Source organism: Micrasema longulum, unplaced genomic scaffold (assembly GCF_059751315.1).
Source record: "Micrasema longulum isolate JH-2025_06_02 unplaced genomic scaffold, ASM5975131v1 h1tg000087l, whole genome shotgun sequence".
In the NCBI taxonomy this organism is placed as follows: Eukaryota; Metazoa; Arthropoda; class Insecta; order Trichoptera; family Brachycentridae; genus Micrasema; species Micrasema longulum.
The window spans coordinates 289,085-313,534 of NW_028277293.1; the positions used below are offsets into that span (position 1 = coordinate 289,085).

The 24,450-nt window shown below is 32.3% G+C and overlaps 1 protein-coding gene across 1 annotated transcript in view; it reads left to right on the forward strand.

The window, feature by feature from the left end:
- AcCoAS (acetyl coenzyme A synthase) overlaps positions 1–24,450 on the forward strand; it is a 73,071-nt gene that overhangs the window by 29,037 nt on the left and 19,584 nt on the right. Inside the window, exon 2 of the mRNA XM_088234524.1 lies at positions 19,396–19,591. Coding sequence (XP_088090650.1) covers positions 19,396–19,591 — 196 coding nt within the window. The remainder of the gene's footprint in view (positions 1–19,395; positions 19,592–24,450) is intronic.

The following is a 24,450-nucleotide window of genomic DNA, read 5'->3' on the forward strand; positions in this document are numbered from 1 at the left end:
ATCATAGAAATACAATATCATTGATTACACGGGTTGACCAGCACTGACTTTACATATTGAGAGGCGGCGGAGTTATTGTTTCAAGACACGTGGTTGATTTATGGTTCCGGGTGGCCAAAACCCATGGTGCTTAGGACAGCCGAGCTATCTTTTCCTATAATTTTAACAAAGGGACTACTTTAAATGATGTCATAAGTTCTTCTAAATCAACCACCAATGATAGAGTGTTATGATAGATTTCTGGTTTCCGGGAAACCAACCCACCGATCGGGACAACTCACCAAAGAGAAGTTGTGACATCACAGACGGAGATTTTTAAAAATCCCAAATTTCAAAAATTACAGTGCTGATAATACGATACATAAAAAAAAAAAATATATATTTTAGGTTGATAGTCTATTAACCGACATTACTAGATCGTCAAGATCGTTCATTCATTTTGAATGCTTTATAGCTTATTGCATCCAGATATATATATTTTTTTGAAATGAGCTTGAATTTCTAGGTTTAAAAAAAAAGTAGGTATTTATTATCTAAGTTGTAAATAAAATGGTATTTGCGGTATTTGAAAACAGTAGCCGATATTTTTTTTTTAATTTTACGAGAAATATAACAAATTTAGTTTTGTGAACTCCGGGTCTGAGGTTTGAGTGAAGTCACTACCCATTTTAATACAAAAAAAACGTGAAAAATGGGTAATATGAATAATAATAAATCATAAATGTGTACATAGATTACTAAAGGCATTGTTATAAATATAAACATTTTTAATTTATGATGAAGAATACATTTCTGTTTGTGAAATAAAACGTAAAAGTGTTTTTGGACAGTTAAATATTGCACTGTGAAACCACCTTTAACTCTTAAAAGACTATGGTAAGTAATTCCTTTGCGTGCGGTGATGTAACATCGTGTTACCACAAGCACAAGACGGAATATTCTAATGTTCAAAAATTTGAAGAAAAATAAACGTATAATGTAGCCCTGTTAGAGCAAAATAAATTAAAACAAATACGCCGGACATCGTACATGCGTGCGCCTCCCATCACTATCAATCACCTACTGAATCTGTTTCACAAAAACATTGGACGCAGAACAGTGTATCTCTCTTCCTTGTTATGAGTTTTATCTTCCTGCTCTCTCTTATACAGATGTTTAGCTGTATTGGCGTCACATTCGTTCTTCGCGTAGCAAGGATAAGTATTTTTTGTATTAAAATCCAGCATAGATATACAAATTTTACTTTTCAAATTTGATGTGAAAATGTCCATTTGAAGACTACAAAAAATACGAGTTCATTGTTTAAATTAATAGGAGATATATTTCAAGTTGTATCCTAAGTAGACTATCGTGACATCACAAGAGTTTAAACAAATATTTTATTTCGACTTTGCCCGGAATGGAACCCGAGACCACAGGCATGAAAGAAAGACACTCGTCCGGGATACTACTTTTATTTTATACACTCTTATTTGACATTAATATTTATTCCACCCGGACTAATCTAAACCAGCTGTGCACAACACCTAGAAGTAAACGACTCGACCACTTTCAAATTTCAATGTTTCGTGATATCATTTTACCGATAAGAGTCCGCTTTGTCTACTCCAGTAAACATCATTGAATATAATAGACATTCTAATATGTTAAATTTAGCCGTCTACACAATCCCGTCCTTCGGTAGCTCCATTTCTTGACCTTCTCCAGGTCAGCAAATGGAAATACGATTTCAAATTCGAGACAAACGACAGCGTGGTACCGATATTTAGAAAGAAAATGGCAATCAACAGCAAATGGGCTGGTTTTCTGACTGGTGATGTCATTTAAATGGAACCATGAATATATCTAATATGTAATTTAACATATTACAACAGAGATGAAGAACATTTTAGAGAAGGTAATAAAAAAGTCTAGGCATCTACAGGGCTTATGACCTGTCATTGGCTGGTTTAAGTGGCCACTTTACACACTGTGTAACATTCACCATTCTGCTCATATTTTAACATCTACATAATTTCTCTTATTTTTTTCTGAATTATATTGTTATGGTATGTGTTACAATTAATAAAGTGTAAAGTTTCCGCAAACCGAATTTTGTAAAATTTTAATTGAAAATAAACGTAAAAAATAGAATTTTTCAATAAAATTTATAAAAGCGCCATCTATGAATAATTGGTTTCATATTTTCGTTTAGAATAACTTCAAATACCCCTTCATTAAACAGCAATTTTTGTTGGTATCTTGTAAATATTTAAGTTAGTTTGATGATGTCACGTGTCACGTGTATTTAAAAAATATATAAGTAGAAATAAATCCAAACATATTACAACAGAGGTGAAGAACATTTAAGAGAAGGTAATATAGATGTCTAGGCATCTACAGGGCTTATGACCAGTCATTGGCTGGTTTAAGTGGCCACTTTACACACTGTGTGACATTCACCATTCTGCCTATATTAGAACATCTATATTCCTTCAATTCTTTCATCTGTTGATATTTGTGAAGAGTGAAATATGGGCATCCATCAAACACAACTTATAATATTACTTTAAATGTAAATGTTATACATATTATTAAAAATATATCTATTTTTCAATATTGGTTGCACATTGTAATATACATATATTACAACTATAGTTGACCATCCAGTGTACATTTATTATGTGCCTACATACAGAACCGCAGATAACCTGCATAATATAGGCTGCGGATTCAAGGCGCAACATCATAAAATGATTTATTTCTTTTAAAAGTAGGCAAGCGTGGTTAAGTCTCTAAGGAGGCATCCTCAGTATATGGCACAGCCAACCGTATGACAGTAGTCACCAGAGTTTGCTGCGTCCGTTCTTTTATTACTTTATTCCTCACAAAGTCAAACCATCGCATAGCCAAGATTCTACTGAGACACCTATTCTCAAAACTCAGTATTTTGCTGTTTTTGGCCCTAGTGAGGTGCCACGATTCGCATCCGTAGAGGAGAATAGGTGTTATGCAGGCGTTATATAGGCGGCATTCGGTTTTCACTGAGTACATATCCGATCTTCATACAGCCTTCATACTGTTGAATGTGGCACCTGCAATTCCTTGCCGCACTCCCAGTTAATTTTGAAAGCTTAATTGGTATTACTTCTTTAAATTGTTTTCTTGTACCTTGTGCTGTTCATTAAAAATACTATGATTTCTATAATAAATAAATAAAATTCTGTAATAATTTTGATAACCACTGTATTTTATTTTAATACACCTTACCTGCATTTACTTATATTGTTATCGTACATCTAAATCAAAATCTTATAGCGATATTATTAGTTCATTATGCTGCTAAAAATTCTAAATAACTTAGACCCACTATCAGAAATTATCGTCAAAAAATTTACGTTTCAATTCCTGTGAAATGAGTGGAAGTATTTTTATATAGGGACATTTTTCAAAACACGAATGCAAGTCACGAAAGGGACGCGGGAGACCAACTTGATGAAAGAGGGGAAGAATTCAGTGGTTTTGTTAAATTTTCAATGACCAACTGACTGACTCAGTCTACAATGTTCACAAACATGGCTGACAAGACTATTCAACGGTTAGGTTAGGTTAGGTTAGGTTAGGTTAGGTTAGGTTCTTTAAAAGAAGCATGAATTTTTAATGTGGACCTTCAGCTTACTTTAGGAACTCTTTTCTTACGCGCGGTAAAAAAATGAGCATTAAATAATTATACCAAAGTTTCTTGAAAATGTACGAAAAAAAATATCAAAAAATATTTTGAAGAAAACGGACTACTTTGAGCGGCGTCACTAGTTCATATGAATCAACCAATGATAAGAGAGACGTGCAAGATGTTCGGTTTGCTTACCATCAACGAACTAATCGGCAGTACTGAGCGAGAGGAAGCGGAAGAGAATTTGAAACGTCACACGCGGAGTAGTTCCAGAAATACAAAAAATTAAAAAGTCATTGCGCTGATAATACGATACATTAAAAATTCAGAAAAAATGGCCTAGTTTAATTGTCAATTAACAAATATAAAAAATATATATAAAACACTCTGAACCTCCTCATTCCGCGAACGCCACCTATATTTTTATATTTGTTTAAATATCTTAATTTCATTACATTATTCAATTTATTATTTTTAGGTATTAAAGTAACAAACTGTCTTCCCTCATCGATAAAAAATTTAATTTCATAACCTCTTTCTTTACCTTATCGACTTATCAGAGCAATAACGCGCTACTGCTTATAGAGCCGCCGCCCGTACGTTTTTATCAATCTTGATTTTAGCTACAGTTTGCAGCAAAACAATGGACCATAGGTACTCAGGTTGTGAATGGCCAAATCGGTAATAATTTTATTTGTAAATATATATATAATATAAATATACCTATGTTTATTATTATTCTATGATACCTATTTCCTCAATATTTACGAGCAAAGCCAAGCACAGCGACAAAACCGTACGTTCCACGTCTGTTGTTAAACCAAAAATTTGCATCGCTTTTTTTCTATGCAATAAAATTAAATGGCTTCTCTATATGCGGGTAGCACGTTGTTACTCTGAGATCGAATACTTTTTAAATTTATTTTTTTATGATTCGCACAAATAAATATATGTTTTTGCATATTTTAAACAAGTAGTAAATAACTCACTATTAGAAAACGTAGTAGTTGTAGAGCGGGGTTCAAATCTCAGACATCTGATCCGTGATTATGCGTCACTATCACGGGACCATAACTCTGTTCCAAAAATGCATTTTTTTCTTCTCACTTCATTTTTTTTCCTTTTTATATAGGTACCATTTTTTTCTCCAAATTTAGTATTTATATTTGATTTTACTATTTACCTGAAAAGATATTATTTGTTTCCTTTTCTTTATAATTATTTTTACTTAAGTCGAAATCCTACCAATACTTTCAATAAAAAAAATTAATGTAATTTACTCTTTCAATAAAAAAAAATACGTTAAAACTCTGCAAAGATTTAAGGATAATTATTTTTCGTATTACCATTAAAATTTCAAAATTCATGTTTTAGTAAGCGAAAACAACAATAAAGTATTACCGAGAAATGTAATACAATGAGACGGTCAACGATTTATCGATATCCATCGATAATAATATTTAACAATTTTCCATACGCATTGGCTCTATTACCAAATGGTCACCTTCTTCAATACATTAGCCCGCTCATTATTTTCCCTTTAATATTCAACTGATCTTTAGCGAGCAAAAGTCACTTTTTGATCATTAGTATGATCTTTAAATTCAGTATTTAAATAATAACGCAATTGATTTGTATTCTGGGGCCTGTTAAGATATCGGCGGTAGGCAAATAGATAACGGGATATAAGGATTCCATTTTTTAAAGTTAAATGATAGAGAATTAAATTTTTACTAAGTATCTTGTAGGTCATGATTAAGAGGTAATGGGGTCGGTGGCGGTGGCGGTGAAAAAACAAAAAAAAAGGGAGGAAGCAGATTATTTTGGCTTAAACTTCCAGCTGCTTGAAAATGACCGACTGGCTGGGGAGCCAGGGGTGATTGCTGTTGAGGACTCTGTACTAGTATGTAGGATTGGGTTTTCATATTGCGATACTGATAGTCTTTCAACAAATAAAAAAATATTTAAAAACCACTGAACTTCCTCATCCCATAATTATTATGCCAATATCACATAATTATTAATTAAATTACCACTTAGCCGCATGCAGCGGCAAACCAATTTATGATACGGTTAAAGTATATGTATTATATGTATTATGTTTTGTGCTTCGCAATGATAATTAAATCTTGTATTTTTAAAAAATCGAATGAGGATTCAATGATTATTTTGATATGGAGTACGTATTTTATTTTTGTAATTTTGTTTGTATTTCTTCTTCTTCTTCCGGTGTCTTGTCAGGTTCCCCCGACGTTGGCGATCACTACAGCAAAAGCATATCGGTCCTGCGCTACGCTTGTATTCCGCAGCCAGGACAAATGCTTATTAAATGTACTCGCTATAGTGATTCCTGGGAAAAGATGACCAGAGTGGTTTTCCGTTGCCTTCTCTGGTGGATTTTTCTGTCGGTGTTATCATCCCATAGCTGGAAAGTTCTGGTTGAAGGTGCCAGAAACTTGCCTTTCATCCCCTCGTTACCTGCTGTGATCACACCATTGTGAATGTGATCCCATTGCCCGGGGTTCGCGACGTGGACGCTAACGAGTTAGACTAGTCAGTAGTGTTGCCGGTGGAATGCAACTGGGCGTTCGCAGCATTTTATAGAATGACACATGTGACTCACTGCGAACCTACTGACAGTTTGAACCCTATGTTTGTATTTATATATATAATAATGTGTATAATTATATATTACGTTATTATATACATGTAAAAGTCGTACGAGCGTAAATACATACTCGTAAATGAAAATGAATACGTATTGATAATTTGAGATCATTATATCGACGTCGATGAATTTACCGTCCCCTTGAAATCCGAAAACCTGGTAAACCCAGAAGAATGAATTGTTTTTCCGTTAAGGGGTTATCCTTATCGCCATAATAAATTGTTGCCGTTCTACAATTTTCATTTGTTTATTTCTTATGGCGTGGGTATGTAATTACGTCAGAAGATAGATTAATCAAATTTCCTATTTGTAAAGTTATCACTATTCAAATCAAAACATCGCAACGTAGTATAGTGAACTCCGACATTTAGAGATATTACAGTGTGGTAAGTATTTTTAGAAATATATTTTTTTAAGTATGGTTCATTTCATTAGGGGTAGGAAAGAAATCGTACTTTTTTTATATCTGTTCGTTTAAAGAATAATGAAATATACAATGTCTTACAAATAGGCTTAATTAGTCCAAAGACACAAGACATTGGTACGCCAAAGTAGCGATTAGTTCTCTCTCTGAAATAAGTAGTGGAGGCATAGAATTAAGAATAGTCCAGAAGGAGCGTAGAATCATATTTGAATAGATCGGACTGTGTCCAATAATTCCCCCACTTAGACACACTTTCGCCGCGCGCATACTTGAAGTTACCGAGTAATATTGCCAGACGCGAAGAATAAAACCAAAACACAAATGTAAAGTAAAAAAAAAAACAATTCGTTAATTTTTCTAAAATTTTATTGTGCACTCGGAAACATTGATTGACACAACAGAGTAGATAAGTAAAGGGTCATTTAATAAGTGTAATTGAAATTGCCATAAAACGGATATTTTTATATCATGTTGAATAATATTTTATGTTTTAAAGAAAGTGTCGGCCAAACGTCCACCACGGCGTTGTTTAATCCGAGGTTCAATTTTCATTATTTCTCTTATTATATGAGCAAAGTAGAGTAAAAAAATTTACTACCCTGGCAACACTTACGAAATTTCCAATTTGTTTTTTTGACAATCTGACAATGCATTTGTTACATATACATAAATTTGCTAATTACACATGAAATGTGATTGCATCCTGTTTCTTTAAGATCCTAGCAGTATTTCTACACTTTAAAAGGACAAAACACGGCATGGTTAAATCCGAATCAGGAGTTGCGTACTGAGCGACGTCAACATTAATACTAAATTCACCCTTGTACGAGCATTACTACTACCCATTCTAGATTACGCTGATGCTTCCATGACTGGTTTAAGCTGTGAGCAACTCGATAAACTTAAACGACTTCAGAATACATGCATAAGGTACATTTTTGGTCTTAGAAAATATGACCACATTTCTGATTATCGTAGGCAACTGAAATGGCTCAAAATTAGACAGCGGAGAGACTATCACTCCCTCTCACTTCTGTTCAATGTACTTCATAGTCCTTACGCTCCTATATACCTGCGTGAAAATTTTCAACGCTTATCAGTTCATGGTTTACCTCTCCGTTCTAATACTCAAGGCACTCTTTTAATACCCATCCACAATTCCTCTTTCTTCTCTAACTCATATAGTGTCCATGCGGCTCGACTGTTGAATCATCTCCCATCCACCATCAAAGATGTTACCACATTATCTCTGTTTAAATCACGTCTGAAGAAACATCTCCTTTCTCTTCCTTAATCTCCCCTCCTTTCCTTTTTTCTCTTTTTTCCTTTTTCCCATTGAGTAATAGTTTTGATTTAAGTTAATTTATAAACAAATACGTTTATTTATATTTTTATAAATCTTTAGCTTTTTAATCTTTTTTTTTCTATTGAATATGTTCTGTAACTTAAATTATAAAAATATAACTTTTATTTTATTGGTTGGTTGGAAGAGATTGCCATTTGGCAATAAGCCTGCCAATGTATAAATAACATTGTGTACAAAAGTTAAATAAATAAGTACAAAGATACTAATGGGTCAAAACGTAAACCTACTCATTTATGAGTAGTTGAGTCGCCTTCTGTTTGATGTGCGTATGCGGTTTCTGGACTATTTTTAATTCTATGAGTGGAGGTATACCGAATAACGAATAGCTTAAAGAAAAAAAAAACTAATTATAATGAAATTGTCTATTCTAAGTATAACACATTTAAATATTTATGAATGTAGTGATGAACATAAAATGTCATCGAAATATTAAAATGTCATAATTTTAAACAAAAATTAAAACATTACAAAAACATACTGTAAAAATAGTGCTCCGAATTTGAGATACTCAGATTTTTTAATGTTGCATCCAATAATCACATATGAAATAATTATATATTCGTGCCTTTTTTCAAAATGTCATTTTTTTAGTATTTGTAACTGTACATACTCACGCAGAACAATTGCAAATGTACGCTAAAATTATGCATGATTAATTAATACATGATGGAATAAGCTTAGTGCATAAGTAGTAAATGAAATATGTAAGTAACGTTTTTATACCAGGTGTAAATAAGTAAAGTTATTGATTAGTTTAAGCTTGGTATAAGGAAATCTAAGAAGTAAGGCCATTAAAATTATTAAAAATACTTCCTTATCTTCGCAATCTACCTACATTACATTACATAACATAACAATTTTTGTATACGAATAAATAACCAATTGAAAGTGGATATGGTAAATTATATTACAAAAATGGCGCTATATAATTTACCCATAAAAATAGTTAAAAGCATATTATTGTTTACGTTATTGAGAATATTTCCTTTTTTTTTCGAAATGTGTAGCGCTGAATCGGGTCGTGGTCCCGGAACAGAAATATGTGTGTAAATAAAAAAAAAGTATAACTTATTAAAAATGTACTCGTATAATGTAAATATTACATTCAAGAGAATTTATAAATGAAAATATACGTACAGAAAAAAGGAACAACTTACCCCTTTTAAATATTTATATGGCTAGATATTCGAGATCCCGGAATTGACAGCCCGATAATTTATAACCTCAAAATTGGCAAACATAACTGTTCGCGTATTGCAGAATTCATTAAATTGAGAAACATTATTTAATGTTATTGAATTGAATGATTGAAATTTTACAATGAGACATTAAACGGTGTATAGTTACAAATTGAAGCAAAATAGTTTATATTACTAAATTTTTTCGATTTTTTCAACATTTTTAGACATTTCATTGGTATGACTTTTGACATTTCATTGGAGTTATAAGCGAGAAATTGACACTTCTTTCTCCCTCATACACAGCGTTTAGACGATGCAATACCGAATAAGCTTTAAACGCCAAATTTTATCAGATGAAAATAAGTCCGATTTACCTAAAGGAAAGAGGTCAAATTCCTATCCGCCGATTAAGTCGAACGTTCAACATAGCACGGCACCATGAAATAACATCATCATCATCATTCCCTTTCCGCACCTAATAGTGTATAGGGCGCTGCATTGTTATAGCAATCGCAGCGCATCTTTATCATTTTTGTTACATGAAGACAAGATGATCAGTCTTATACTTCTAATACCAGTTCAGGGACTATGAAATATTCAAGTGTGAAAAACCCTTTCAATAAATATTTCATATCAACCATGTCATAAATCGAACCCGAGACATTTTGCATGGTACCACGAGGCCAACAATTAAAATTAAAATTAAAAATTAATTTTGTAATTATTTTATTTTTTAATAGGTAGGTAAACACACAAAACAGTACTCGTACACCATGAGGCCGGCTAATCTTCACTCGATTTCTTTTAGCAAAATGTTCACCCGTGAGTATAAACTAAATTAATAAAACCAAAAAATAAAAACAACCAATAAGTATTTACCCACCCTAATTTTACCGAACCCAGTGGATTGACACGATACGTGTGAATCGAGCCCGTACATGACAAACACAATCAATCATTTTTAGAATAATACTTCCACAAGTTTGCAGATATAAGATTAAGAATAGGGTGATTCCCACAAATGTCTAATTTACGAATGTTTTAAAGAAATCAAGACAAAAAAACAAAGGATACGGACATTACATTTTACAAAACGGAGATTTTTACATAAAACACGCTAAAGTCTGATGCTTTTTCATATAACAAAAGGAATTATGTATTTTTCTAAAGCTTTTTTTTAAATGACCATATTTAAAAAAACTAAATAGTTCCTTGGTTATGTGCTTCGTACATTACAAAAAGCCTTTGATAGTCCGCATATACCTACACTCTAGAAAATACTTAAAGCATATGGGATGCTCATAAAACTAATCGAATTTATTAGCCCTTCACTCAAGTAGCGAATACTGAATCAGAATTAACGATGTTGTCACAGATTGGTTTGAGGTCACCACCGGAGTTCACCGAGGTTGCGTCCTTGCACCGTTTCTTTTTATAATCCTTATGGACTTCATCCTTAGAACGTCAATTCCACTAGACCGAGAAATATCCATCTCTCCCTTCCAAAAACTCTGCGACCTAGAGTATGTCGACGATGCGGTTATAATTGACGATTCAGTCGGGGGTCTTCAGGTCACTGTAGATAACCTTAACAGGTACTTTGCATGCATGGGTTTAAAAATCAAAATTGCAAAAACCCAAGTACTGTGTAATACTTCGTGCCTTGATGCTCAAAATCCCCTGACTCGAGGAAGGGTCGCTCGGTTGAAACAAATTTAATGACATTTACAGACTTTATTACGGCTGCATTAGATGCAGGACATCAGGTTGTCTGTTCATATAACGACTTTGCCAAAGCCTTTGACACAGTCGATCATGATGTTATGTTAAACAAGCTGAGTGAGATCAGCTTCTCAGATAAAATGCTAAAATTAATGGCGAGCTACTTTCTAAACTGAAATCAATACGTTTCACATGGCTTGTTTGCATCAAAAAAAAAATACTTACTCAGGTGTCCCCCGGGGATCCAACCTGGGCCCATTGCTGTTCTCTATTTTTATCAATGATATTAAAAAAGTTGTAGTCAAATCGCAAATTTTTTATTATTAAACCATGAAGCAAACTTTTTAACTTTCCTTTTAAAGCACTTCCTTTTTTTTACTTCCTTTTTTTAAAAACTGCTATTTTCTTTTATAAATGTAAATATTTATATTTGTTACAGATGTAATATTTCTTTTTTATATATAAATACTGTTTACCATTGTATACTTTTCTCGATGTTTTTGTTCTTTTTTTAATATTATGTTATTTTTTGTTGCATTTTTTTTTCACTGGTTTTATTGTAATTATGTAAAAGGTTCATGGAATCGTAAATAAATAAATGAAAAATAAAAAAACTTGTACAAAAGTTTATTAAAAAATACCACGATGACATTCAGCTGATATTTCCATTATGATTGAAGTGTCAAAACACTGGCCGATTCATTTAAAAATGAATAATGCCAAAAACGGCCACTACAAACGCCACGTGTCTTCTGTAATACACAATATGTCAACGGTATCATATCAAAGGAAAATAGTCCTTTGGAAATAATGTTCGAAATACTAGTTTCCAAATAGAAAATCTTCAAAAAGTATTTGTAATTTGCAAGTTTGTTTTAGTACTGAAAAGATACGACTGGGTTAAAAATGTAAAATAAAGTGTACTTTTTTGCATATAAAAATAAGCTGAAGTAATCGGCTAGTTAATTTTCAGGTGACAGATTCACATGAGAATCCATTCGGTTTCTAATTCGATAATTACGACTATTTTCTGAATATTTTTTATTTTTTAATTAAATGTATAAAATATTATTTTGCACTAATATAAGCGTCTATTCAAAGTCCAGCTACTCAACCATAAATGGATCTCTATAATATTTAATATATTATGTTACATACAAAAATTCTAGTTTTCCAAGTCTTATTAAGTATAGATGAATGGGTGAAAGCTAAAGTTAGAGCATGCAGGCATGCATCATGACTTGTTAAAAAAGGTAAAACGTGCTGAATTTTATATTAAATGTTAATATGTAAAGTTAACTTTAGTTGACTTATTCAGTATGTCTCGTCTTTTTTATGGTAACATTATGAAAGTTGTCAAATCGTTTCATAGCAGTAGTAAATTTTAAAATAAAAAAATACGTTTAGTTTTAGTTACAAAAATCGGCTCAAAATGCAAATCTAATAACATTTTAACAAAAACTAAATAAACGAAAAAATCCGAACATGACAAGGAAGGTACTATCTGTGTTAGTTGATCATATTTACAGGAAGATGTTGGTGACATTTACATTTCATGCACTCCCAATTTTTATTTCCACCGACTTTGCCTCCGAATGTGGGTCATGTGAAGGCCTCTAAGGTCTCGACTAAATTTAGGGGATTAGCAAATCAATTTTACTTTACGATTGCAGTGACAAATAACAAGCAATGTGTACACGAGAAAAATTAACTTGATTTTTTTCCGTAACTCCCAAGACGCTTTTGTATCATAGATTTCAGACTAAATATTAATGGGACATTTGTTGGAAGTAACTGTTTTCTTTTTTGTAGACTCTATCTCGCCATCGTCTGCCCCTCGTATTTACTGCGTATTGATTATTATGTATACAACAAACCATTCAATATCTCCAACGAATTGCAGAACAAGCAGACTGTTTTTTATTCAACTAAAGAGAAGAGATCACAGCGGCGCTAAGTGGCCTAAATTTATTTATCCTTGATTTTTAATTTTTCCCGATTTAAAAAATAATAGATAATTAAAATTTAATTATGATTTAGTTGTTCTGGTTTACGAAACTAGAGATTAAAATACTCTTATTGTGTTAAATAATATTGGAGATTGGAGACCAGCAGCGATGAATATTATGCTGCTAAGTCCTTCTTACATAATGTATGATATTTCAAGGTAGAGAGCATCATAAACACGAAGATAATTCAAATGCCCCATGAACTCTCATACATTATGACGCTTTGAATAATTTGTAATATTTGTTTACGTTTTACTTGGTCATTATCTAATCTTGTAAATAAATATTATGATTCTTTAAATTGAGAGTGACGTACTTTCTCGTTTGTATTGACACTTCAATCACATTCATTTACAAATTAACTGTGCATGTTTTGAAAATCAGCACATTTCGTGCGAAAATATGGTAGCTTAGCGTATTTTTGTTTATTTATATAAATGCCAAAAATACGCATAATTGTAAAAATGTATAGTGTAATATTTACTTAATGAAGTACATTTTTTACTTAACTTATCTTGGACTTTATTTTAGATAAGAAACTTTATCAGTTAAAATCAAACACGGATTTAGAGAATGTCTGTCAAATCAGAGTATAAAAGAAAAGGTGCCGCTGTTGTTTAACCCTTATACTGCTAAACAACGATATATCGTTGTTGTTAATCCCTATCATAAAGTTCTAACTAGACTGATGCTGACGTCATAATCCCCAAAAGGGTAAATGAATTCGGGAACTGCTTGTTGCACTTAACCGTCAGTGGTATAAAACATTTTCAAAACATAAAAATTACTATTCGACGGGTTATTATTTAGTTTCGTACCTATTTCAGGCCTAAGGAAAATTTAATACATAAAATATTTTCTTACGCGCAGTAAAAATTTAAGCATTAAATTGTGCAGCAAAGTTTCTTGAAAATGAATAAAAAATAATTTAAAATATTTTAATGAAAACGAACAACTTTGAACGACGTCACTTGTTCATATGAATCAACCAATGATAAGAGGGTTGTTTAAGATATCCGGTTTGCTAATCGTCAATGGACCAATCAACAGAACTAACTGAAAGGAAGCGGAAGAGACCTTGTGACGTCACACGTGGATTAATGTCAGAAATACAAAACTTTAAAAGATCGTAGCGCTGATAATACGATACATAAAAATTGAAAAAAAAAGCTTTGTCTATTAACATTTTTTTTTTAAAACCACTAAACATCCTCATTATAAATTTACTTATGATGTTTAAATTCGCAGTGCTTTTAAGAAAAAAGAAACGAATAAACACAGGAAACTTCTAGCTAGTCGGGACCTGAAACAGTGAACTTTTTTACATTCCAGAAACAGTGAAATAAAAAATATATCAATGTTAATAGTAAGATTTTTAATCACTTATATGACATTTGAGGAAAATAATTATATTCGGTGTTTTCCCCGCTATTAAACCTGATTCAGTGATTACGAAAATATTGATGTACTTCCGTAATGAATAACTAATTGAATACTTTACTTTTAATATAAAAACTCTTATCTAGCTTTATCACCGGAAAACCCCATAATTAAGAATATAAACAAATAAGTAAAGAGTCATAAAACATAAAAATAATTCACCATGGAACCTAATGATTGTCAATTAGGACGTTTGAATATTAAAAAAAATCATTTGTTAATTTATCATAATGGGTACCCACAGTAATGGAAAATCAAAATGTTTTAGCTGTTCATTGGGTAGTAATTATTACTCTACTAGCAAAACGTAATTATTACTATACAAACTCTATTCTACAAACAAAACGTAAATGAGGTATATCAGCTCGATATTGATCCAAAAATACTTCAGAAAAAGCTTCTTCGATTTCGTGATCTTCGTAAGAGTCATATTATTAATTATTATCACTATCACTTAAAAAAATATCGTTATTGTCTAATTCACTTTCGGAATAGGTTCAGCTGCTAAGCCTCCGAGTTTCTCGGCGAGGTACTATTATTTCTTTATCACTTTCACTATCCGTTATCATTTTGAATGATATGTTTTGTAAATTTATTCATAATAAAAAGGACGCTTTGCAGAGTTAAATTGTTAGTTAGAGTAACAAAGTAAGATTAAAAATATATATAAATGTAAAAAATATGTAATTTACCTCAGCTGTTTGTAATTTCGGCAACTATTGTCTATCTCGCTCAATTCATTATGCGTGAACTAGCTATTAGTAAAACGGAATATTTTTCTTAGAAGATATATCAATTTGTGAAACAGTTGTATAAAAACATTATTTTTTTAAATTAAAATTATATTACAACAACTACCAAGAAATAATATCACTTCTTAGTACATTTACCGGTTACCTTTAAGTTTCAATCTAAATAACTCCCTACAAACATTTGGACACACTCAAAATATTGTTGATTAAAATAACTTGCATAAAAATAGTATTTTTAGGCATAACCTAGGAGGTAAAATAATTTATCCAGATGAAACTCACCGACATCAATAAAGGTTTCAGCTCTTTTAGTTTGCAAAAGTCAACAGATGGAAGAGTTGAGGTAATGTAAAAATAATCATGAATGTGGATGTGTAAACATACCCAGAATAGTGAATATTTCGCAGTGTGTAAAGTGGTCATTTGAACCTGTAAATGCCTAGACTTCCTGTGTCCTGTAAATGCCTAGACTTCCATATTCCCTTGGCAAAAATGTTTTCCCTCTCTATTGCAACAAATTTCAAGATATATTTTACTTAATTTTTGTTTAGCATGCATTGATGGAAGTGGTAGGTTTGATAATATATAACAGAGCACTTTGCCCCGCAATCAACAAAAAAACTATCATAATTATTTCGTTTCAATAATAACAATGCGCCTTGAGATTGCAGTACGAGATCAGTTTTGTTTGTTTTTATTTTCAATTTAGAAAGGGTTTACAACCGCTGTACAAAAATTGTCTATTTGCGGCACGAATTTTCTATCTTGCTCACTCCATTGGGTTTGAATTAGATATTTATGGAATGGAAGATTTTTCCTGGAGTTGCTATTAATTGATAAAACAGTAGTGTGTTTGGAAAACAACGTATTCGATAAAATATTTTTGAAATGTATAAATAAGAGGATTTCTGATTAGATTCTTGAAAAACTGCGTAGCAGCGTAAGGGTTAAATAACATGACTAAAAAGCACACGGTCGAATTCTAAAACTGTGTAACCTACAATTTTCTGAAAAAATCAAAAAAACATAAAAGTGCCAGTAATATTTTTTCATTGTAATATGCATTGATTCTTCAATTCTGCATCTATTCATCCCAAAATTGCAATTGCGTAATAAACCTTTGCAATCTTATGTTTACACAATGTAGCTCTGATAAATTAAAGTTTTCGAGGGGAAAAAAACCCGGAGTTTTGAACTGGGTATGAATGTTTGTTATAACATACTAAAAGTCCCCTTGGGTGGGGGTCCGTTGAGAATAGGGGGGGGGGGTTAATTGTTGCTTTACCCGGTTTTTTTATCTCCAAAACTATCAGTTCTAGCGAAAAATATTGTGAGAATAAATTGAAGTAATTAAAATTATCTATTTGTATTATATTTTTATGATTTTTTAAAGGAGAAATATTTTCGGAGATACAAGACACACAATACGAAAATTTAAAGAAAAATAAAAAAAAATAGATTTTTTGGCCTAGTATACGGCTAAAAAATACTTTTTACATCAAACAGTAGATTTACATAAACTAGCAGGCAACACTAGACTAAACTAGCAGGTTACAAACTAGGAAATTCGACCGTTCGGGCCTCACTTTGTCGGCCCTGCGGGCCTCAGTTGATTAATTAGAATCTCGAGCACTGTGAAATTTCACCCTTTTAAGTATTTATTTTTTGCCGTTAGAAGCAATTTAAATATAATAATGAACCGGGCTGTGGTCCCGTGGCTAGTGTCACGGACCCGGGGATCAGAGGTCCGAGCTTCGAGCCCCGCTCCACCACAACTTGGTTCTCATTTTCTAAAAAATAAATAGTTTGGGTAAATTATAAGAACACTAATATTAATTTTGAAAAAAATAAAAAAAGAGCAATCTGTTACTCAGAAAAACGCTACCTAAACCATACAGTTATAATATATTAAATATCTCAGCGGTCTCCGTGGTGTAGTGGTTAAAAAGCTCGACTCACGCATGGAAGGTTCCGGGTTCGATTTTTGGTGAGAACACAAAAATTAAACGTGATTTTGGGTGAAATCTACCGATCATAAATTAATAAATCAAAAACACACTTTTTCCTGTTTTCTTAGAAAGGTTTTTTTTCTGCCTGTCAGTTATTTTTTTTTTTTAATTACACCACAAACCATATACTCAATTTTTTATGTTTTCTTAGAAAGCTAGTTTTTTTGCCAGTCTGTTATTATTATTATATTATTTTTTTATTACACTACAACAGACCACGAGGCCCAATTACAGCGGTGAATTGTAGCACAGAATAGTCAGGCTTGATAAAAATCACATTTTGAATTTTTGTATTCTCACCGGAAATCGAACCCGGAACCTCCCGTTCATGAGTTAAGCGTCTTAACAACTACACCACGGAGGCCGCCTATTATGTTATATATTACGCCTATATATTATGCCTATATTATTTAAATAATATTATTATGAATACTACTTATCCCTCGGGCGTACATAGTAGATACGTTCATTTGTTCGTATTAAATTATGTCATAGTTTCTATTTTATTAAATGGAAGAATAAAATTAACATGTTTGAACATACCTTAATTTGTTTAAATATGGCCACAGTTCACTATATATTCACGTCATAAACAAACTAACACTAAGTAATATCATAACCTCCAATATTTGACATGACAGCTTGCTCGATCGGACGCATGTGTATTCCACCAATCCGGTGATGAAAGAGAGAGACAGCGCTCTACAAAACAATTAAGGACGCATGTTTATTTCCTTTACAAAACGACGTATGTGTTTTACTGTCACTGGCATGTTTAACATTGTACTGAACAACCAAATAACATAGGGTGGATTCATTAATAATATATTTTTTGATTATTTCATTTATCAATAGGCAGGTAAAAACACGAAACAGTACACCATGAGGCCAACTAATCTCCACTCGATTTCTTTTAGCGAAATTTTCACTCATGAGTAGAAACTAAATAAATGAAACCAAAAAGAAAAAATAATAAATATGTGTCCACCCAGCCTAATTTTACCGGACCGAGTAAATTAGCGCGATACGTGTGAAACGGACCCGTACATGACAGACGCAATCAGTCATTTTTAGAATATTCATATATAAGGTACTTGAATCGTGTAGGCCAATGCTCAATGACATTATGATTGAGAGCAAGTTCAGTGCTACGAGAAATTTGATATAATTTATTTTTTTTATTTGCGGTAAAAAATAGAGCATTTTATCATATGGCGAAGATTTTCGAAAATGAGAAAAAAATTCAAGTTCTTTGGAATCAACCAATGGTAGAGTGTTGTGAAAGATTTACGGTTTCCGGGAAGCCAACTCACCAGTCAGCAGAACTCACCGACTAGAACTTGTGACGTCACTGGTGGAATAATTTCAAAATTACCAATCTAAAAAATCATAGCGCTGATAATACGAGACATAAAAACATTATTTTTTTTAAATTTAATTTGGCTTAGTTTGAAAATAAATATAATGATTAAAATAATTAAAATAAATAAATGAAATAAATGAAATAAATAAACTAAATAAACTAAATAAACTAAATAAAATAAATAAATAAAATAAATAAAATAAATAAAATAAATAAAATAAATAAAATAAATAAAATAAATAAAATAAATAAAATAAATAAAATAAATAAAATAAATAAAATAAATAAAATAAATAAAATAAATAAAATAAATAAAATAAATAAAATAAAAATAAAAAAAAATAAATAAAATAAATCAAATAAATCAAATAAATAAAATAAATAAAATAAATAAAATAAATAAAATAAATAAAATAAATAAAATAAAAAAAATAAATAAAATAAATAAAATAAATAAAATAAATAAAATAAATAAAATAAATAAAATAAATAAAATAAATAAAATAAATAAAATAAATATAATAAATTAAATAAATTAAATAAATTAAATATTTGAAATAAATGAAATAAATGAAATAAATGAAATAAATGAAATTAATAAAATTAAATTAAAATACCCCCCTTAATTTATTTTAATTCTTAATTGACTATACAATTAGAGTTCTACAAAATATACACCATGTTTATCAATATTTTATATTTTTACAAATTTTCACTCATAAAAGACAATCAATTATGTTAATGGAAAGAATAAATAATAATAGTAAATATTTTAGATATTTAAATATGAAATTTATGTCTTGTTTTAGGGAGGGAAATCACCCGAATGATCACAGCAGCATTACGTATCGCAAGTTGCTGGAAGAGGTTTGTCGGTTCTCCAATGTCCTGAAGAGCCATGGCATCTCTAAAGGAGACCGTGTTGCCATCTACATGCCCATGATCCTCGAACTTGTCGTGGCTATGCTCGCTTGCTCGAGAATTGGAGCTGTGCACACCATCATTGTGAGTATCACACTAAACACACCAAAAACGAAGTCAACTCGTATTTAAATTGCTATTAAATTGTTTATGAAGTAAAAACTTCTTTGGGCACATTGCGTACTTTCGCTGATTTAAAAAAGGGAGCGGTCATAAACGCACGCACAGTGATTCACCGAGAACAAGCTAGGTGGACAAAAACATTTTATTCTACAATTTGATTGTTCTGGTTTTTATTAATAATATTTTGTTATTTTCTTTAACAATTACGCATTATTTGATAATTTAGGAGCTTTAGAAATATTTTTATTAAAAAAAAAACTCAAGTATGTAATTAAAATTGTATAAAAAAAATCGTATTTTTATAACAAGAAAATTATGTACACAATTAAATACAACACAAATTAAAAAATAAAATTTACTGATACTATAGTAGTATTCTGGTTTTGGAACAAAAGAATTCTAATTCGGTCAGATTAATGTCATACTCGCAGGATAGCTTTGTTTATAAAATACTAAACTTTTAAATTAAATTAACATCTAATCCTGTAATCTCTCCACTTAGTTCCGGATTCATAAAAAACCTGCGTGCCGTGTTCCCATCATTTGTGTTTCAATAACCAGGTGTTGGTTTGTCTACAATAAGCCCCATCTGGTTTGATCGCCATCTAGATCGCACACTAGATTAATCGTCATCACCTCTAGTTTGCATTTTTTTATCTCCAAACGATAGCTAACGTGTAACAAGCACTCAAAAAAATGAATCCACGCATGTAAAGTAGACACACCGAAACCGCAATGTTCTTTTTTAACAACTACGTATCTCTCAAAATGATGAATGGTGAATGAAATTCACCATTCATCATTTTGAGAGTAGCACCACAGATGTAACATTTTTGTACGGAACGTGTGTCAGTCAAAGCATAACATACTTTACCGTCTACCCATTGTGAGTAAAAGGTCGTGTTTACAGTAATTTGAGATCCACCAACACTACAAGGTGTTGGAAGAAGTTGCGATACTTCTTCTAAAACTTTGTTGGTTTCTGTTATCGTAAATTCAATTGTTTCCGTTGAAAAAATAAACTTAATTGATCAGTATTAGAGTGAGGATGATAGCCGCGGATTTTGCCAAAAAATATTTTGGCCGTCACTTAACCTTAAAACGGAACAAATGCAAATACAAACAGAAACTCATCAGTGGCATCGAAGTTTTCAAATATCTGTTAATAAGTACTTTGACCAGAGTTCCCGTCACATCCTCATTTGCTAATTAATGTGAATGACAAATTAGAAGGTACATTTTTTAGAATTTGAATTAGAATTTCACTTTGCGCTTTAATTAAACGTTCAGTAGTTTTATCCAGTATGGCTTGAAGTTTAATTTCATAGCGCGTTTCTGTCTCAGAAATATGTTCATCTTGAATTCTTTTTTGATGCATTTGCAAGGGTAATACAACTTTTTGAACTTACAAAGACTATGATAAGATGGAAACACTTGATATCCCGCCTACATTGACCCCTTTCGCGACTGTTTGTAAGAGTAACAGGTGCATTTAGAGTCCACGTTATAAGCTAATGCCTCGTCACTATTCAACTGCCTGCCACCATAAATAACATCACCAGATTTACTCTTTTCTGCAGATTCTTAATCAAAATAGCTACGTTTTTATGACCCGACATACGATTTGCTACTTCAGCAGCTATGGTTAACTCACTGGCACTTCGAGATCGTTTTTAAGCTTTAAAAGACGAGTCTTCAAAGCTCTTTTTGGGCCAACGTTGAGGCCGACTTCCTCCATATGATGAAGAAGCACAGGACTGTTCCTCACTTTTAAATTTTATATCTGCACCCTCTAACAAAATTTTATTTTTATTTAAAAAACTGTCCTTGACATCGGCTGCAGCTCACTTTTCAGAGAATTTTGATGAAAAACTTGAAATTTTTAACTGTTAATACCTTGGTAAATCCAAAATCACATCCGTGGACTAAATTTTTGCATAATAAAATCCATTAGACGAAAAGTTTCGTCTTTCTCTCATATATTTCCGCCATTCTTCAAATAATTCCAATTTTAAAAGGGAGCACCCACGATCTGAAATTTTTTTTTTTTTTTAAAAAGCTGTAAAATGCGGTAGGTAATTATGTATCATTATAAAGCTAAGGATTGCCGCTATATAATGTTAAAAAAATAGCTTGGATACAGGTAGATACAAAAAGTTGTATACTCGTACGTTTAAAATTTTAAAAATAAAAAAAATATTACAATGTTTGCGTAGTTTTTCAAAACCTGTTTTAACTCACATTGTCTTTTATTTTAATCAAATTTTAAATTAAATAAAAAAATCCTTACCATCTTCAGCAAAATCCATCAGAGCGATAGTAATATTCTTCACTTCAAGTCGTGTTAGATGTTATTGAAAGCACCGCGAAATCGCAACAACATTGTTTACATAAAAGGAATTACCTTATCACTTCATTTCAACTGCTTATGCCTCATCACTACGGAATATTTGCCATAATTATTACCTCAAATTGTGCCTAATGGGATACAACTTTTTGTCATGGAATCATCAATTAGTCGATTCTTTGAATTGACTTTTGTCTCGCTGGCTTGTTCTGGGCGAATCACTGTGCGACGTGATATAATTAGAGTTGGTTGATTTTATAATTGTTTATAAAAATAAGTATTTAGTGGTTACCTTCCGATTAAAACCCGGCATCCTGAATTGAGTAGAGTTTATGAGAGCTTCATGGTTTGCTGTTTAGAGCGTTTGCCTGCCATTAAATAAATAATAATTATAATACAGTAAATATCAACCCATGTGATTATTGTTTTGGGTGCGTTTATTCATATATTTGGGCATCAGAATATCCCAAGATAAAGACCCAGATGCTCAAGGGCAGAGATTATAAGTACAGTCCAACTGGCAAGAGTTGCTTTCAACAATAAATCCAAGATCTTTTGAATATCCTAACATTGACATAAATGTTAGAAATAATTTAGTTAAAATTCTAATCTGGAGTGTGCTGCTGTATGGCAGCGAAAGGTGGACCGTCAACTAGAACGAGTCCGGGCGTCTAGCTGCCGTCGAGGCGTGGCGCTATAGGCGCATGGCGCGGATTCTTTGGTCAAATCACATTCGAAACGATGAGCTATTGAGCAGGGCAGCGAAACAAGGCACCTCCTAAATAGAGTTACCCGAAAACGATCCAATTCTATAGCCTCAGACGCCGGGGTCTGTTCTTTACCATCGTCGAGGAAATTGTCATAGCGGCTACCCTAGACATGGCTACATAGACCAGGGCCTCAATTATGAACGAAATCTTCATCTGTATACAGGGTGTTCTTTAAACCCTGTCACATCCAAAACCACGATGATCAGTATGGGCAAGAAGACATATTAGCATATTAAAAAAAAAAAATTAGAACAAAGAAAATTTGTAAAAATAAAATATTGAAAAGAACAAATGGTTACTTACTTTTGCAGGGGAGAATCGAGGGGGGCGCGGCCGCGCGGTTAACGGTGCGTCAGAATCCCCTCTCCCCCCTCACCGTTTCTCCCCTGCAGAAGTTAACAACCATTTGTTTTTTTAAATATATATTTTTTAAATTTTATTCATTCTAAAAATTTATTTTAATGTGCCAATGTGTCTTCTTGCTTATACTGATCATCGTGGTCTCGGATGTGACGGGGTTTAAAGAACTGTATCTGTATCTTTCTCGGTGTGCTCTACCTACTTGCCATATCGACATCATATGATCGAAACGAACCAATGAGTGACCGCAACAATTAGTCCGCGTTCTTTACTTCATTAATATTTCAAACATTTCTCATTAATATTTTAAATAAGCTTCTGTGATAGAAAGTGCCCACTTCAAGGTGATTATAAACTCCAATAAATCCCAATTCAAGCAAAAATGCTCGCTTGAACATGATTTTAAGAGACTTTTGACACATGCCAAGACGATATGCTTTTATCGTCTGTATTTATCTACTGAACGACTACAAAGTCGGCTCTTTTAACGTCTCGATACGTTCACTCCGGAAGATAGTAAAACAGACGGAAAAAATATAATAACTAATTATTTTTTTATAGTGACAAATTTCTTATGCCTAGGTTACTCTAATATGTTTTTGGCCAGAATCTAGCGACATAATTTTTTGCATCTAGCCACTTGTATCGGAACTGACAGCTATGTCAGAATTTAATTCGACTTTGAAACTTACTTATTTCTCTCTTATATTTTTAATAGGCTTTTAAGAAAAACAGTGCCAACCTCAAAACGATTAAAAATTGAAATAAATCGCAATTAAAGGAAATATTGCTCGGTGGAACAACATTTTTGTCATTTTTGATGCATAGATAAACGTTTCGAGGGATTCTAAACCCGTCGGTATAAACCGATGTACTTACTTCAAAACTTTATTGTGGAGGGATCGGTAGTGTATCTTTGTAGTCGGTCGGGAGATTTTTATCTTCAACTATGACGTCAACTGAAGCTATGTCATTTCAGTGCGTAGATATGTGTACCGTGACGTACGCTTCCCCTTGTTTCATAGCGATGTACCTACCCAACACTTGAAGGTGGAGGGTCGGTAGTGTATCTTCGTAATCGCTAGAGAGAATTTATCTTTAACTATACCGCCAAGGTGAAGGTATGACGTCTTTATCTTCCCATCATAATCGAGGCCCAGGTGGTCGGGCATGTGCGCTGTAGCGGCCGTCGGGAGATGAAGAGGCTGGCAGGTAACAGAGACGGGTGGATTGATCGAGTGCTTGGTGCAGACCAATCCTAGGATTGTAACCCAGAAGATGAAGATAAATCCGTGAATTGATCTTGCTTAAAAGTAAAACATTATCTCTAGTAAAGTGGAGGG